The 14,545-nt window shown below is 38.6% G+C and overlaps 1 protein-coding gene across 5 annotated transcripts in view; it reads right to left on the reverse strand.

Annotated features, from left to right (window-relative positions):
- Window positions 1-14,545, reverse strand: part of LOC124595478 (protein phtf) — a 191,902-nt gene that overhangs the window by 99,240 nt on the left and 78,117 nt on the right. For 3 of the 5 annotated variants that reach the window (XR_006978211.1, XR_006978210.1, XM_047134237.1), the window contains exon 3: window positions 7,383-7,600. Coding sequence is in view for 1 of the 5 variants with exons in the window: in XM_047134237.1 (XP_046990193.1) it covers window positions 7,383-7,600 (218 nt within the window). In the remaining 4 variants the exon portion in view is untranslated. Of the gene's footprint in view, window positions 1-7,382; window positions 7,601-12,954; window positions 13,202-14,545 lie in introns of those variants that run through there. The other 2 variants (XR_006978212.1, XR_006978213.1) reach the window with 2 other exon arrangements.

Here is a 14,545-nt window from a genome sequence, read left to right on the forward strand (position 1 = left end):
GTAAGACATTCGTGAAAGTTCACTATGCACTACATACTAGTCCAACAATGTGGAGACACCACTTAATTCAGAGTCCAGCGACACTATCAGTGACTTCAACACACTGTTTTAACACAGTCATTGTTCCATGCTTCCTGTAGCATTCCTTTCACATGATTCACTACCCTTTTTTTTGCCAGCCTGTTGGTGTCATTTTTTTCAACTGCCTGCTTGATAAGCTGTTATACAACAGTCAACGTATTTTTTTTATTTTCTGCAACAACATAGCATTTAGCTTGTGCCTGAATCAGTTCTATTGTGTTGAAGTGCCAAAGGTAGAGAAGCAATCTGAGAACTTTATGCCCGCGTTTTTTTGCTATTTCATCCACAATGTGAACTGGGTCCTTTGGCTTGTGTTGTGACAAGTTTTATAATTCCACCCTTGTGAAGCTACTGTCAATCCGTATCTTATATTTCTCCAGTCAGCAAACATAATTTTCCTCTGTTGCCTTTGCAGGCGCCGTGTCCTGTATAATTACATGATACGGAGAGGTATCCATGACGATTATAAAGTTATTTGTTTCGTCTTGAAGCACAGTGCCTTTAAACCATTTCACAGAAGTAATGTGGTTCACCTCTTGATGGTAGTCATAAGTCTCCTTTGAAGTGAACAACGGCACACAATCAGAAATGAAACCTTCTGAATTGTCAGCACCTGATTCAATTATTCTTTTTCTTCTGCTGATCGGAGTTGCCGCACCACCACTGATGGTATCAACAGTCAGCATTTTTAATACTATGCCCCACATTCACCTATATTTCATCAAGCCAAACAATATCCCCACAATTTGTCCTACTAATTTCCTATGAAAGTGGCACCAGGCTGCAATATTGTGGTGTTTCATTAATAACTTGCTTCCAGAAATAGATTTATGGTTGAATCCTAACTGTTCACGACTTGTCAAGGACAATTTACTACAGTGAGATAAATCCACTGTAACTAGGGTAGCATGTAGCTTTTTGAGTGTTGGATACTCTTTCCTTGAATAATATGTATATATTTTACAACAAATCTAACCTTCCTGGAAAGAGTCGAGATTTGTGACCCTCTTCTTGAGGCACCTCTTCTTCTAAGGTATCCCCAATTTAGATGACTCACCTGATTCTTCTTTCGTGAATTTCTCCTTGCAGATTCTTGTCAGCCATCATTTGCTGATTTGTAGTACAACTGCAATTCACTCCACCATTTTATCTACAGGAAGTAGAGGCACCACTGCATCTCTCTCTCTCTCTCTCAAAATACTTCCTCTTCCTCACGGAACACATGAATTCAAATGACTGACTGCTTATAATAAAGCCATGTCTGACATTTTTTGAAAGTTTCCTTGAAGCATGCAGCCTCAGTCTGCCCTCTTTTGACTACTTTCATCACATTTTGTAAGGCTCGCAAAGCTGAAAGTCACCCAAATTTCTCGTTACAAGGGCTTGCTGCAGACTAGCTTCGCACAAACAATGCTATAGGCAGCGCTGCGCCCCAGAACAGAAGTGGCAACACAGTGGGAACCATGCAGCCTTTTACCTGTCAAATGACAACTAGTTCAAAACATATTATAGCTACAGTGGGGATCCCTTAGCTATGCCAACCATATGCTTAAAACATTTTCCTTTATTCCTGAACTAGGATGTCGAAAGATCGTGATGGACAGTTTTGCAAATTTTCACTGCCACACATTCTAGAGGAATGTTAACAGTCTCCTCCACTGCTGCACTAGTGAATAAGGGTTTGATGTTGTAGGTCATCAAATAGTCCACATTTGCACATCATTTAAAAAGTGGCCATCAACTGAAGCATCATTAAATGACAGCAAGGCACTGGAAATCGAGGAAGAAGATTTAGAACAGTAATTTACAGTGGTTTAGCATCTTCATGAACTTAAAGAGAGCTATGCATTAATCAATCTAGGCAATCAATGCTATTTCACATATTTCATGGGAAAAAAAACTATGTTTTCAACAACTTGCAGTTCTATCTCATATTTGACCAGAAGCGAGAGTACAAACAAATTTAAAAAAAAAATTAGTGAAGGCAATTGAAAATGAAGCCAAAAACAGCAACAAAATGATATGAATTACCAATTATATTTTTATTGCCCAGCATACGGAGGTTGCACAACTGTAGTATTTATTTTCAATAAAATAAAAACACCAGTTGCATTTTTCTTTTTATTCCAAAAAGCAACAATCAGTTTTGGCCCCCAATACCATTTCCACTGGTATACGTCAGGCAACCTGAGAGAACACGGAATGACTCAGGCCGCCTGACATACACCAACAGATAAAGCCTTGGAGGCTGAAACTAGTCGTAGTTTTTAAAATAGAACGGGAATTGCAACAGTTTCTGGCATTTTATTAAAAATTATGTGTTTATAGTTATCAAGACTAAAACGAACACCATAATTTACAATAAGGAAGAGCAGGATGGGAAAGTTTTTTTTTTTTTTTTTTTTTTGGTAAAAGCCTCAAAATGTGGAAACGTGAAATGATCTAATTGGCGCTACTTCAAAGCGAACAGTGTCCAGATAAAGTATTTTATGAGAGATAGTCAGAAATAATGGTTTGCTGCATGCAAATATTGAAAATGTAACTAGTTTTCATTTGTTGGGATCACTCAACATCTGGCGAAGCCCAGTTTGGAAAGATAATGTACAGCAGAACATGTTTGCAAAATAAAAAAGTGCATAAATGCAACGATGTATGAGCGCATCAATGCTCTGGTGCCATGTTATAAGTGGATAGCCAAATGGTTTATTTAAGATACAATGCTGCATAATGCAACATACAAGGGTGGGTTGAAAAGTTCTCTGAACGGAATAGGAAAAAAGTACTTACATCACAAACTTTTTTTTAATTTTTCAATGTAGTCTCCTTGTAGATTAATGCACTTGGTCCAACAATGTTCAAGTACCTTGATCCCATCTCGAAATTAAGTTTCCTCCAAGCCAGGAGAAATAGTTGTCAACTCCAACTATCAATTCTTCGTTTGAAGTGAATCTTCGTCCACCAAGAAAAATTTTGTTTTGGAAAGAGATGGAAGTCTGACGGAGCCATATCAGGTGAATAAAGTGGGTGCAGCAACAATTCATGCTTTAGTTCATGTAATTTTGCCATGACGACGGCACGTGTGCGGGTGCGCATCAATAGTTGCGGCACCCTTCTGGCAGATAATTTTTTCATTTCTAATTCTTCAGTTACGATGTGATATACCCTTCCAGATGACATCTGGCAAGCTTGAGCAATTTCACACACTTTCAATCGGTGATCCTCCATGACCATTTTGTGCACTTTTGCAATGATTTCTGGAGTAGTGACACATCTTGGCTGATCATTGCGCGGATCATCATATAAGCTCTCCCGAACAAATTTAAATTCATTTTTCCACTTGGCAACAGTTGAATATGAATGAGCACAGTCCCCCAGTGTATTATGGAAATCGGCATGAATGTCCTTTGCTTTCATACTTTTCTTTACGAAGTACTTAATCACTTACAAGATCTAGGAAACAACATAATTTTAATTAATATATTTTGGTTACTTTTGGATACTATGCCTGAGTAGTATTACATGTGTTGCATTCAATAATTACTTTTAATTTTTTTCTGCAGTGTAATTCATCTCCTGTTCACCAAATTTTAAGCAATCAAGGTTGTTGAACCCTATTTTCCCACAAGTTCAACACTTTGGAAGGCTAAAATACTTGCGCTGCCTTCAGTTATCAGGATTAAAGGTAAATTTACATCATTATTATTGTGCTTTCAGTCAGTCAAAAGTTTTAGAATAGCAACAAATGTGTTGAAGCTTTCTTATTCAAGAGACTTGGTGCTCATTTCCTTGATCTTGAGTTACACAAGCTGTATTTTGTAAAAATTCACCGACACTTATCTCCAGTACAAATAAATTTCTAAGACCTCACAATAACTTTTCTGCTTCAATATAGCTCCTGTTCTCCATATTTTGCACAAATAATATAACACAAATATGTGATCATTTACTTGCTTTCTTTGTCATACTTACGAATCCACGTTCTTACGATAAACTTAAGCCTCCATAGCTGTGGTCACTAATGCATGCTTGAGCAGTAGCACTTGGCTAGTAGATAGCCAATTCAAATCCTGGTGGTGAAAAAAATTTTTGCCTCCCAGATTAACAGCTAGAGGAGGAAGGGCAGTTGTGTCAAGATCCAGATCACCAGAAAACAAAACTATGAACCAGTTTCTTGGATCAAATTATAATCCTCACTACAGTGTTTCATGTAGTGGGGAAGCTGAAACTATTAACCTTGTTGGTCTAGTGGGCTTTCATATACGTTATGACACATATTTTGGTGCCTGACATTGGATTTGGAAACATTTTCTCCTGCTGTGTGTATACCTAGTTTTGTAATCTAAATTACACCAATGTATAGCCTGTCAGTCTGACACAAGCAACAATGATGAATTTGAAATTCTTCAACTGATGTGTGCCACACTCGCAACAGAATAGTTACATTTAAAATGGTCAACTCTTCAATTCAGATAATTTAGTTCTACAAAATTTGTTGAGCAATGTATATTGTAAATGTGCAAAGTACTGCACTCCCACATACCAAAACTCAATCAAGAATGGAAATATGAAGAGGAAGCTAATGTTGACAGTTGATATGAAAGTTTTTGATGGTCACGCAATCAGCATGTAGAGAGTATAACACAGAATCAAGGTAATGCTAATGCTGAAATTCCTTCAAATTAGGAGAAAGAGAATGAAATTTCAGGTTGTCTGATAGGAAAAATGTGGGGTAGCTAAAACAAGCATGAAAGCTCCACTTAGAAAGAAAAGGACAAGTGCATTTAATATTGTAAGAACATATCTGCCTCATGTTAGAAATTAGGCAAGAAGCAATTCTTTTCCACTCTATTGTTTCCACCTGTTTAATACTGACAATATGCTGGGGATTATGATGGGAAATACCAACAAGTATAGTGGTACTATTTCTCAAAATTACAATGAACATCATAAACATAAAATAAAAAGGACTATCTGATGTAAAAGCTTCTACAGACATTATGCACAATGCAATGATATCAAACAGATTAAATATAGACAGCCTTCTTCTAAAGCAGAAAAAAAAACCCACACACGCAAACATTCACGCAATCACAACTCACGCACATATGACCACTGTGCCTGGCCACTGATGCCGGACTCCTTTCCTAATACTGTCATCATTCCATCCTAGATTTTCTATTGTTTGATTTAGATTAAATCTAGGTGACTTATGGGCTAATACCGAGACTGGACTGGGCATATTTACATGTACAAAGACTTTCCAACAATTAGTCTGTTCTTTGGTGTCTTTCGTTCAACGGCAAATCACACAGTATACAAAGAGACAAACTGGCAGCAATTACACAGTTTTCAATCTCTCTGTTACCACATGAAAGCCATATTATTCAACTGGACAAATGGTAACCCTTGACTGAAAGTAGTAAATTAACCACGTAAGTATGGCATTAAAATTTTTGTCCTTACATTAACCAGAATCTTGTGAACACAAAATCTACGTATATATGTAGGAAAACAACCAGCGGGGCCACACAATCTCAGCAATGCCATCATTGTTGTAGCTGAGAGAACAATATCATCCATACCGGGCGCAAGGAGGATAATTACCTATATAACCGGTTAAACAGAATACCTCTAACAATTAATCTTTTGTAGGTTAGCTAACCCTTCTACAAAAAATAAGGAGGAAGAGGAGGTAAATTAATCCTTACTCAAACTGAACCACAAAGGGACTTACAAATACCATCATGTTCTGCTCCCAAAAAGTACTGACAATGGGTCTTATATTTCAGAGGGAGTGTATTGCTTGTTTTGAAGATGTATAATAATGATAAAATAGACAAAATATAAGGATAGCTTAGATGCCAAAAATGATCACTGCTTGCGAGTATACCAAGACAAACGGGTGTGTGAATGAAGTGGACAAATAGTGTTCTAGTTACAAGATGTGACATAATCCCAAGAAGATGGCCTCTAACTTCATTGAATCAGGGTGGCTACTCAAATTTGGGGGAAAAAATAAAATCCCTGTCAATTCCAGGTGTGATGAGGAAGATGGTGTCACAAAGCTCCTGATAAATTAATGGCGAGTGAGGAGAGGGAGGGCAGCACACAACATTAACAACTTTTATTTCCTCTCACCTGAGCTATATAGCAATCACAATCAGGAGTTTAACTGCAGTTTCTAAACACCTATAATTTAAATGGAATGATATTCATATAATTAACACACTTGGGAGATATTCAAATGGTTCAAATGGCTCAAGCGCTATGGGACTCAACATCTGAGGTCATCAGGCCCCTAGACTTAGAATTACTTAAACCTATCTAACATAAAGAACATCATACACAGCCATGCCCGAGGCAGGATTCAAACCTGCGACCGTAGCAGCAGTGCAGTTCTGGACTGAAGTGCCTAGAACCGCTTGGCCACAGCTGTTCTTGAGTCAAAAGACAGAAAAAAAGGTTTCTGTGCAAAAAATTCTTGTGTTACAAAATGTGTGAAGCCTGCATTTCTGAAAATTACTGAGTACCACCTGAACTCTGACATTTTAGTCAGAATTTTTGATATGTACTTGTATTGAGTTACAGTTTATCACAATGATGTTACCTCTAACCAAGTGTTTTATTTAGTGAAGCACAGAAATGACAGTGACGTTGGCTTGAAGCTATGCTTTTCTCCCTTTTGAACATAAAAATGACAAATTTTAATTTCACAAAAAGCATTTTTCAGTCAATGTTCAAAAAACTGTAATAGTTTCAGTTTACTCCAGTAAAACTGTAGGGGGAATATCTCCAGATTAAGCTTTCGCAAGAAAGACTTAGGGTGTCAGAAACCTCACAACACTTATGGTATCCTTTCCTTCTCCAGGCTAGCGCACGGTTAATGGTGATTTGGTTGTTGAATGGGGATGTTCAGTTCAGCAACCCCCAGGACACTATTCCAGAGGAGGCTTGCTTTCTTCCTTCCCTTCATCCAAAAAAAAACATAACAAAATGCTACACTGCACTACACAAACACTATTCAGTCTCTCTCCCCCCACCACCGCCCTCTCTCTCTCTCTCTCTCACACACACACACACACACACACACACACACACACACACACACAAAAGCACACAAAAAATTCATAAACAGCAAGATTAAGGTAATGACAAACTATCACCACTGGGACTTCCTAAGACATCAATGCAGGATTCCCACATTTGCTTCCAACACTCACTCCCTGAGCATGGGACTGACATTGATTACAACAAAGGAGAAAATATTAATTTCCTCTGTGATAAAGAGTTCAAAATTTTACCTCAAGAGTTCCATCTTCAGTGAGTGAACAGTAGTAAAAATATGTAACTCCGCAAACTAACTGCAACACATACAGTGTTGTCAGCAATACGAAGACACGTGGTGAAGTTTGCTGAATCCACCAGTGACTGTAGGCTGGAAGCAGAACTAACCTGAGGCAGGCCAACCTCGTCACTGTTATCAGACCATGTTTTGGTTTAGCTTTTGGGAACGAAGAACCTACAACACAAATTGAGAAACAATAAGACTAAAACGGAAAGACTTGGAGAGTGAAACCATTCAATAGCTCAAGTATGCAGAACATGCACAAATGAAGTTGGAGACAGACGACTTTACTGAATGCAGTGACAATTATTCATTTATATTAACTAGAAATGAGTTTATGTCAACTTTATAAAAAGAATTCAGATAAGTCAACTATCAACTAATGCAGAGCTTAACAACTATCTGATTTTATAGTGAACACTCACAGCTGCTGATGCTTTTACTCACAAGCAGAGCAATTGTGGCGTGGCAGGGAGTTAGGGAATTGCACACACACCGTGTGGTCGCAACAACACAGAAGTGCAAACTGTTTTGACAGTGGTGCCATCTAAGAGGAGCTATGGCGAGTTGGCATTGCATAACACCAACAATATCTTCATATTTTAATTTGCAGTGTGAAGAACCTTATCTTCTTACACGAAAATGTTTAGTGTATCATCGGAATACTTGCAGTACATTCAATCTACACAGACGCTATTTGTCTTACCATGTCAAAGAATATGGAAGTGCAAAATGAGAAGGATAACGGGTGGTGATTTAATACAAAAATGCTTGGTAGTTGAACATTTATATCTTATGGTAGAACAGTTTTGTGTGGTGTCATTATCAAATCTAACAGTCATGCATAGCACACAGATTATGTCAGATGACATTCAAAACCCACTAGCAAAACCTTTGTAAAGAGTCTGTTGCATATTTTTTAGTATCCTATATGTAAATAACACAAGCACACAGCTGGATGTGACATTCTTAGCAGTGTTGATGAAAGTGTAGAAAATGTGCATCTGACACGACATATATCAGATTGCATGTCTATAGATGGAGCACGAGTTGCATTGGGAAATAAAATCAGAATTCCTAGCATAACTGAATGGAAAACTGACAAACCATCTGCTGACGATTTGTGCTGATGTACAGCTCGAAGTAAATTATCTGGAATGTGAAAGGGAGTTTCCCCTCAGGGTTGATTTCCTTGCTTACACAAGTCTTCATATGGCTTCCCACAGCCTGTGACAATGGATGGGGTACAGTACTCGCAGCTCATAGGCCTGCGCTCGCTGTCTACTCATGGAGCATGTTTGCCGTGAAGCCCTTCACTACAACTTCTGCCTGAAAAAGCAGTGAATATATACGAGGCACATCCAGAACGTAGATACTATTTTCGGAAAAAAACTCAAACATATTTCTTTCAAACAATTTTTTACAGGAAAAAGCATTTCTTAATATTTTTTTTTTTACGTAGTTGCCAACACTGTTAAGAAAACCAACTTTTCTGTGCCTCCTTCCGGGAAAAATGCTGCCAGTGAAGACAGAACGGTGATGTGCGTTGCCACGAAGCAACAAAAGCCCTAACTGAGTATTCCATGCCTTTTGTTTTGAAGTATGCATGCCAAAATTTTCTCAATGTTTCACAGTACCGTACCACATTGACAGCTATTGGAGGAATGTGCTTTGAAAGTGACAGCAATGCAGTGACAGTCTTCACTGATGGCATCTTTCTATGAAGAGGGCATAGAAAAAGTTGTTTCGCACAGCGGCAAATGTATGAACAATGGTGGCTAGCATGTAGAAAAATATTTTAAGAAATACTCTTCCTTGTAAAAATAAAATATGGTTTGAAAGAATACTTACTTTCTAGACACGCCTTATAAATAAATGCCACTCATCTAACGAGGCAAATCTCATTATGTTAGCATATATCTGTACCTACAGTGGATCACAATATTTCTACTGATTTACATGTGCAATTACAGATTATGCTGTTTTACGATGTTTGAATACGTGTGCTCGCACTATGTAACAACATCACGAATGTATTTAACTGTATTGACAACAACATACAAATGTGCCAGCTTACATTAGGTTGGCGTGGCTTAAAGCTATAATATGTAAGTAATATGTCTACATACCGTATTTACTCAAATCTAAGCTGCACCTGAAATTTGAGACTCGAAATTCAAGGGGAGAGAAAAGTTTTAGGCCGCATCTCCAAATCAAAACGAAGTTGGTCCATTGCAATATAAGACACAATTTAGGTTGAATGAATGACAATACAGCTACAGTAGTTTAGTTTGAGTCGTAAGCTTAGCAGTTAAGCTTTACCAGGTAACCATTGCTATGTGTCAGGCGCTCCGTCCGTATTTATACGGATACCCTACCTTTTTCACATGCTTCGTCTGGTTTGAATCGGTTGCTAATTTTTCTTTGATCTGATAAGTGCCGTTCTCTTTGTTATAGGTGTTTACGTCACTTTAAGCTGAAAATGCATTACTGTACTGTGTCGTGCATTGTTTGTCGCATTCTGATAATGTGTTTACGACCTGTCACCGCTCGCGGTATGGCTTGCTTTTGTGCACGCTACCGCCTCTTACAATTAAAAAAAAAGAGAGAGGAATTGTCTCATTAGCGAAACAATGGCAAGAGACTGCTATTTGTTGTTACTTACACTGCTGCTTTCTTTGATAATGATCAACAAGAACCAAATAATAGATTGCGTATGATAGAAGATGTTCTGAACGAGAGTTTAGCGAAAGATGATGTCCTTCAAAAAAAGTATCATAATAAACTCATCACTTCCCTCAGCAATTCCACCTATTCCATACAAGAAAAACACCACACAGGGAAACAAATAATTTAAGAACAAATTTAAAAAAAAGGTTAAGACCACAACTGTCATCCTTAGCTGACTGGTAATTGGCAACTAAGATGGCATAGCAGTACATCAACTGTGCACAGAACAGAAAGTATTACTGCACTCTTTCATGTTGGCATGCTTTAATAAAATCTCTTCGTTTTACAAGCCACATCATTTCGAATAAAACTCAAGCTTTTGATAGCTGCCTCTGCCCACATTATCAGGAGAGGAAATCACTGACTGCCAGGGATGCCATGGTGTTCTGCTTTTATGGATTTAATGGTGGCATCTGGAATCCTCCAGAATAGGTCTGACTACATACGCAGAAGATAAGTTGGGGAGCTGGTGATCGGCCATGACTTTGATGATTGAACCACCCCAGCATTGTTTAGGAAAACTATGGCAAACCTACATCAGGATGGTAGGAGCAAATTGTGTGTGTTGGAATATGAGGTCAGTGTTTTAGCAACTGTGCTGTCTAGATCTACATCGATATTCAGGAAGTCACCGTATGGTGTGTGGCAGAGGGTATCCTGTACCACTATTTGTCACTTCCTCTCCTAAACTATAAGTTTAGTAAGTCAGAGTTGCAAAATACTGACGCAAATTCTTTGCAAATAAATGGAAAAACCGGCAGAAGCGAAATTCTGTGAAGATCAATTTGGATTCCGTAAACTTCGGATTCAGAGAAATGTTGGAACATGTGAGGCAATACTGACCCTATGACTTATCTTAGATGATAGGTTAAGGAAAAGCAGACCTACGTTTCTAGCATTTGTAGACTCAGAAAAAGCTTTTGACAATGTTCAATGGAAAATTCTCTTTAAAATTCTGAAGGTGGCAGGGGTAAAATACACGGAGCAAAATGCTATTTACAAATTATTCGGAAACCAGATAGCAGTTATAAGAGTTGAGGGACACGAAAGGGAAGCAATGGTTGAGAAGGGAGTGAGATAGGGTTTGTAGCCTATCCACGATGTTATTCAGCAGTAAAGGAAACAAAAGAAAAATTTGGAGGAGGTGTTAAAATCCATGGAGAAGAAACAAAAACTCTGAGGTTCACCAATGACATTGTAATTATGTCAGGGAGCAAAGGACTTGGAAGAGCAGTTGGAGGAATGGACAGTGTCTTGAAAGGAGGATATAAGGTGAAAATCAACAAAAGCAAAAAAAGAGTAGTGGAATGCAGTCGTATTAAATCAGGTGATGCTGAGGGAATTAGATTACGAAATGAGACACTTAAAGTAGTAAATTAGTTCTGCTATTTGTGAAGCAAAGTAAGTGATGACTCTCACCGTGGGGAGGATATAAAATTTAGACTGGACATGGCAAGAAAAGCATCTCTGAAGAATAGAAATTTGTTAACACTGAGTACAGATGTAAGTGTCTTGAAGTCTTTTCTGAAAGTATTAGTATGGAGTGTAGCAATGTTTGGAACCAAAGCATAGATGATAACTAGGTCAGACTAGAAGAGAATAGATTTCGAAATGTGGTGCTACAGAAGAATGCTGAAGATTAGATGGGTAGATCATGTAACTAATGAGGAGGCATAGGACAGAATTGAGGAGAAGAGGAATTTGTGGCACAACTTGATTAGAAGAGGAGATCAGTTGGTAGGACACGTTCTGAGGCATCAAGGGATCACCAATTTAGTACTGGAGGCAAATGTAGAGGGTAAAAATCGTAGCGGAGACCAAGAGATGAATACACTAAGCAGATTCGGAAGGAAACAGGTTGCAGCAGTTATTCAGAAATGAAGAGGCTTGCACAGGGCAGAGTAGCATGGAGAGGAGCAACAAACCAGTCTCTGGGCTGAAGACCACAACAACAATAGTAATAACAGTAATTTTCAATTACAAAGTTAATGAGTTATGATTCTTCACATTGTCATAGTATTTGCGAAGTACCCATGAACAGCGTGAGATAAAGCAGAACCTCAAGTTGCCAATTTATTAATTGTAACCATTTGGTTCTCTCTACAAAGTGCCTATCCTTGGTGCCACAATATCAGTTCTCTAATATTGTGCCAGTGCCCAGTATTGGATTACCGTTCGTCAATACGGATGTATAGTCAAGTAAATGAAAATAATAAAGCCTTTTAATTTTACTTTCAAGAAATGCAGTTGTTTCCATGATAGGTACAACTGGTGACTGACCATGTTTTGCACGTGAATTGTCGCAAATTAATGATTACATTTGATGCCAATTTGTTTCGTGTTTCACGTGTACTTTTGTTAATTCAATTTGCTCAGCCACAATTTCCCTTCAACGATATTAGGAAGCTGCACCTACACAAAATTTCCCAACGTCTTGTAAAAAATTGCTGTAACCCTACATTACTAAAGCCTCATAAAATTTTCGATTGTAGTTTGTACTAATTCAAGGTTCCCGCCTATCCGGTGTCGTCAGTAAAGGGTATATTTTGTACTTATTTTGAATGCGACGTACCACTGGAGACCTTATAATTGTAATTACCTAGTGACTTTCATTGAATAAAATATAGAGTAGCTCAATGGTTAACTACTACAAACAGTAAACAAATTTTGAAGTTGCATCATCGACTGTAGTCGTAACACCAAATTTGGGTGGAATACAGCCGTGTTTAATAAAGTTTGTTGTTCATAAAACGAACTTATCATATATTATTTTCAAATAATATTAAAGTACAAAATACCTTTCACAGGCGAAGCTCCAAGCGAGATGAAATTCATCAAGTGTTCAGCTCCGATGGTTTCAAGGGAGATTTAAATACCGCACATGGATATTTTAGAAGGTATTCTTGCGTAATACAAGTTGATGATTTTCTACTTCTCAGCATTATTTAACTGTTTTAACCACCAGATTGCTCACTACAATAACAAATTCCGTTCCACTACTGCAGACCACGTGCTTCCTTAGTTCCAAGTCCCGCTGACCGCTTCACAAAAACATTTCGTGACGTCAGATCCTGTCCGTGTGATTTGGACTGGTTTGTTCAAGCAGCTGCCAGAAAGCTACTTTCAAACCTCCGAACTGGCATTACTGCGCATGCGTACCTCCGTTTATGTAGAAACCCTTCGTGTTTGCTCTGTTTAAACGCTCATCGTCCCATTTCTGGCTGCATTCCCGTCGCGCGCAGTGGCGGATCAGTAGCTTTAGAAAATCTTAAATGTTGTAAACCAGTCTACCAAACAGGAATACAGCTATTACTACATGTAACTCAGTTTTCTTCGAATATTAAGTTATCTCCCACGGCGAGATTGTGCAGATCACGACTTTGGAATGAAGTGACCTATGTTTTCAACTTCCCTCAAATTTAGATGGCACAACTGTTTAAAACGCTGTCTTAACCGTCCAAAACAGTGTTCAACAACACACCTGCTTTTCGAGAGTGCCATTTTTATTTATTTATTTTGTTTAGCGTATGGCTAGTACAGACTTATAATACAATTAAATCGCATACACACATGTACTAACTTATACACAAGAAACTTAAGTTTGGCTTTACAACTGAATATCCAGTCCTTCAATCCAGCGCACTGCATCTGGAGCTGCTAGCGGTAAATCCTCTCAGAACTGTGATAGGCTCGAATCCTGCATTCACTGACAATGTGGTGAATAGTCTGATATGGAGCCCCGCAGTCACAAGCTGGATAAGGCAGCTTCTTCCGCTTACAGCGAGCATCCCTGCATCGGCTATGGCCGGTACGTATTCTGTTTGAGGTTAGTCCAGGTCTTTCGTTGTAGGTCGAATCCACTTGGAAGTTTAGCACCTGAGATGTTATGCAGGCGCACATCTGTCACTGCTTCCCACCGACCTTTCCATTTTTCAAGGAGTTTGAAATCCTTAGTAACCAAGTCAGCAGCATCGCACAGAGTTGGATGGCGCGATTTCAGTCTCTGACGATTTAAAAGTGGCAGGTCGCTATGCACGGGTAGAATTCTGCCTCTGAAACTTACTTCCAGTTTTACGTTCGCCAACCGATTATTTAAATGGAAGCAATACACTTCTGTTTTACTCGCACTGGGTTGGAGTCTCCAGATTTTGAAGTAATTGTCTAATACAGACAGGTCATTGGTTAGAATCTCTTCTGTTGTCTGTATTTCCTGGTGTTGTACTGCTAGAGCCAGGTCATCGGCATAGCAGGATTTTCTGGACGAAGTGTCGGGTAGGTATAGGTCGAATGGTAATGGTGAGAGAACTGATCCTTGGGGGCAATCCGTCGTTTAGCTTCTTCTCCTTACTTATGTTGCTTCCAGTGATTACCTGGAACTTCCGATCGCTT

The sequence above is a fragment of the Schistocerca americana genome, chromosome 2, assembly GCF_021461395.2.
Source record: "Schistocerca americana isolate TAMUIC-IGC-003095 chromosome 2, iqSchAmer2.1, whole genome shotgun sequence".
Taxonomy (NCBI): Eukaryota; Metazoa; Arthropoda; class Insecta; order Orthoptera; family Acrididae; genus Schistocerca; species Schistocerca americana.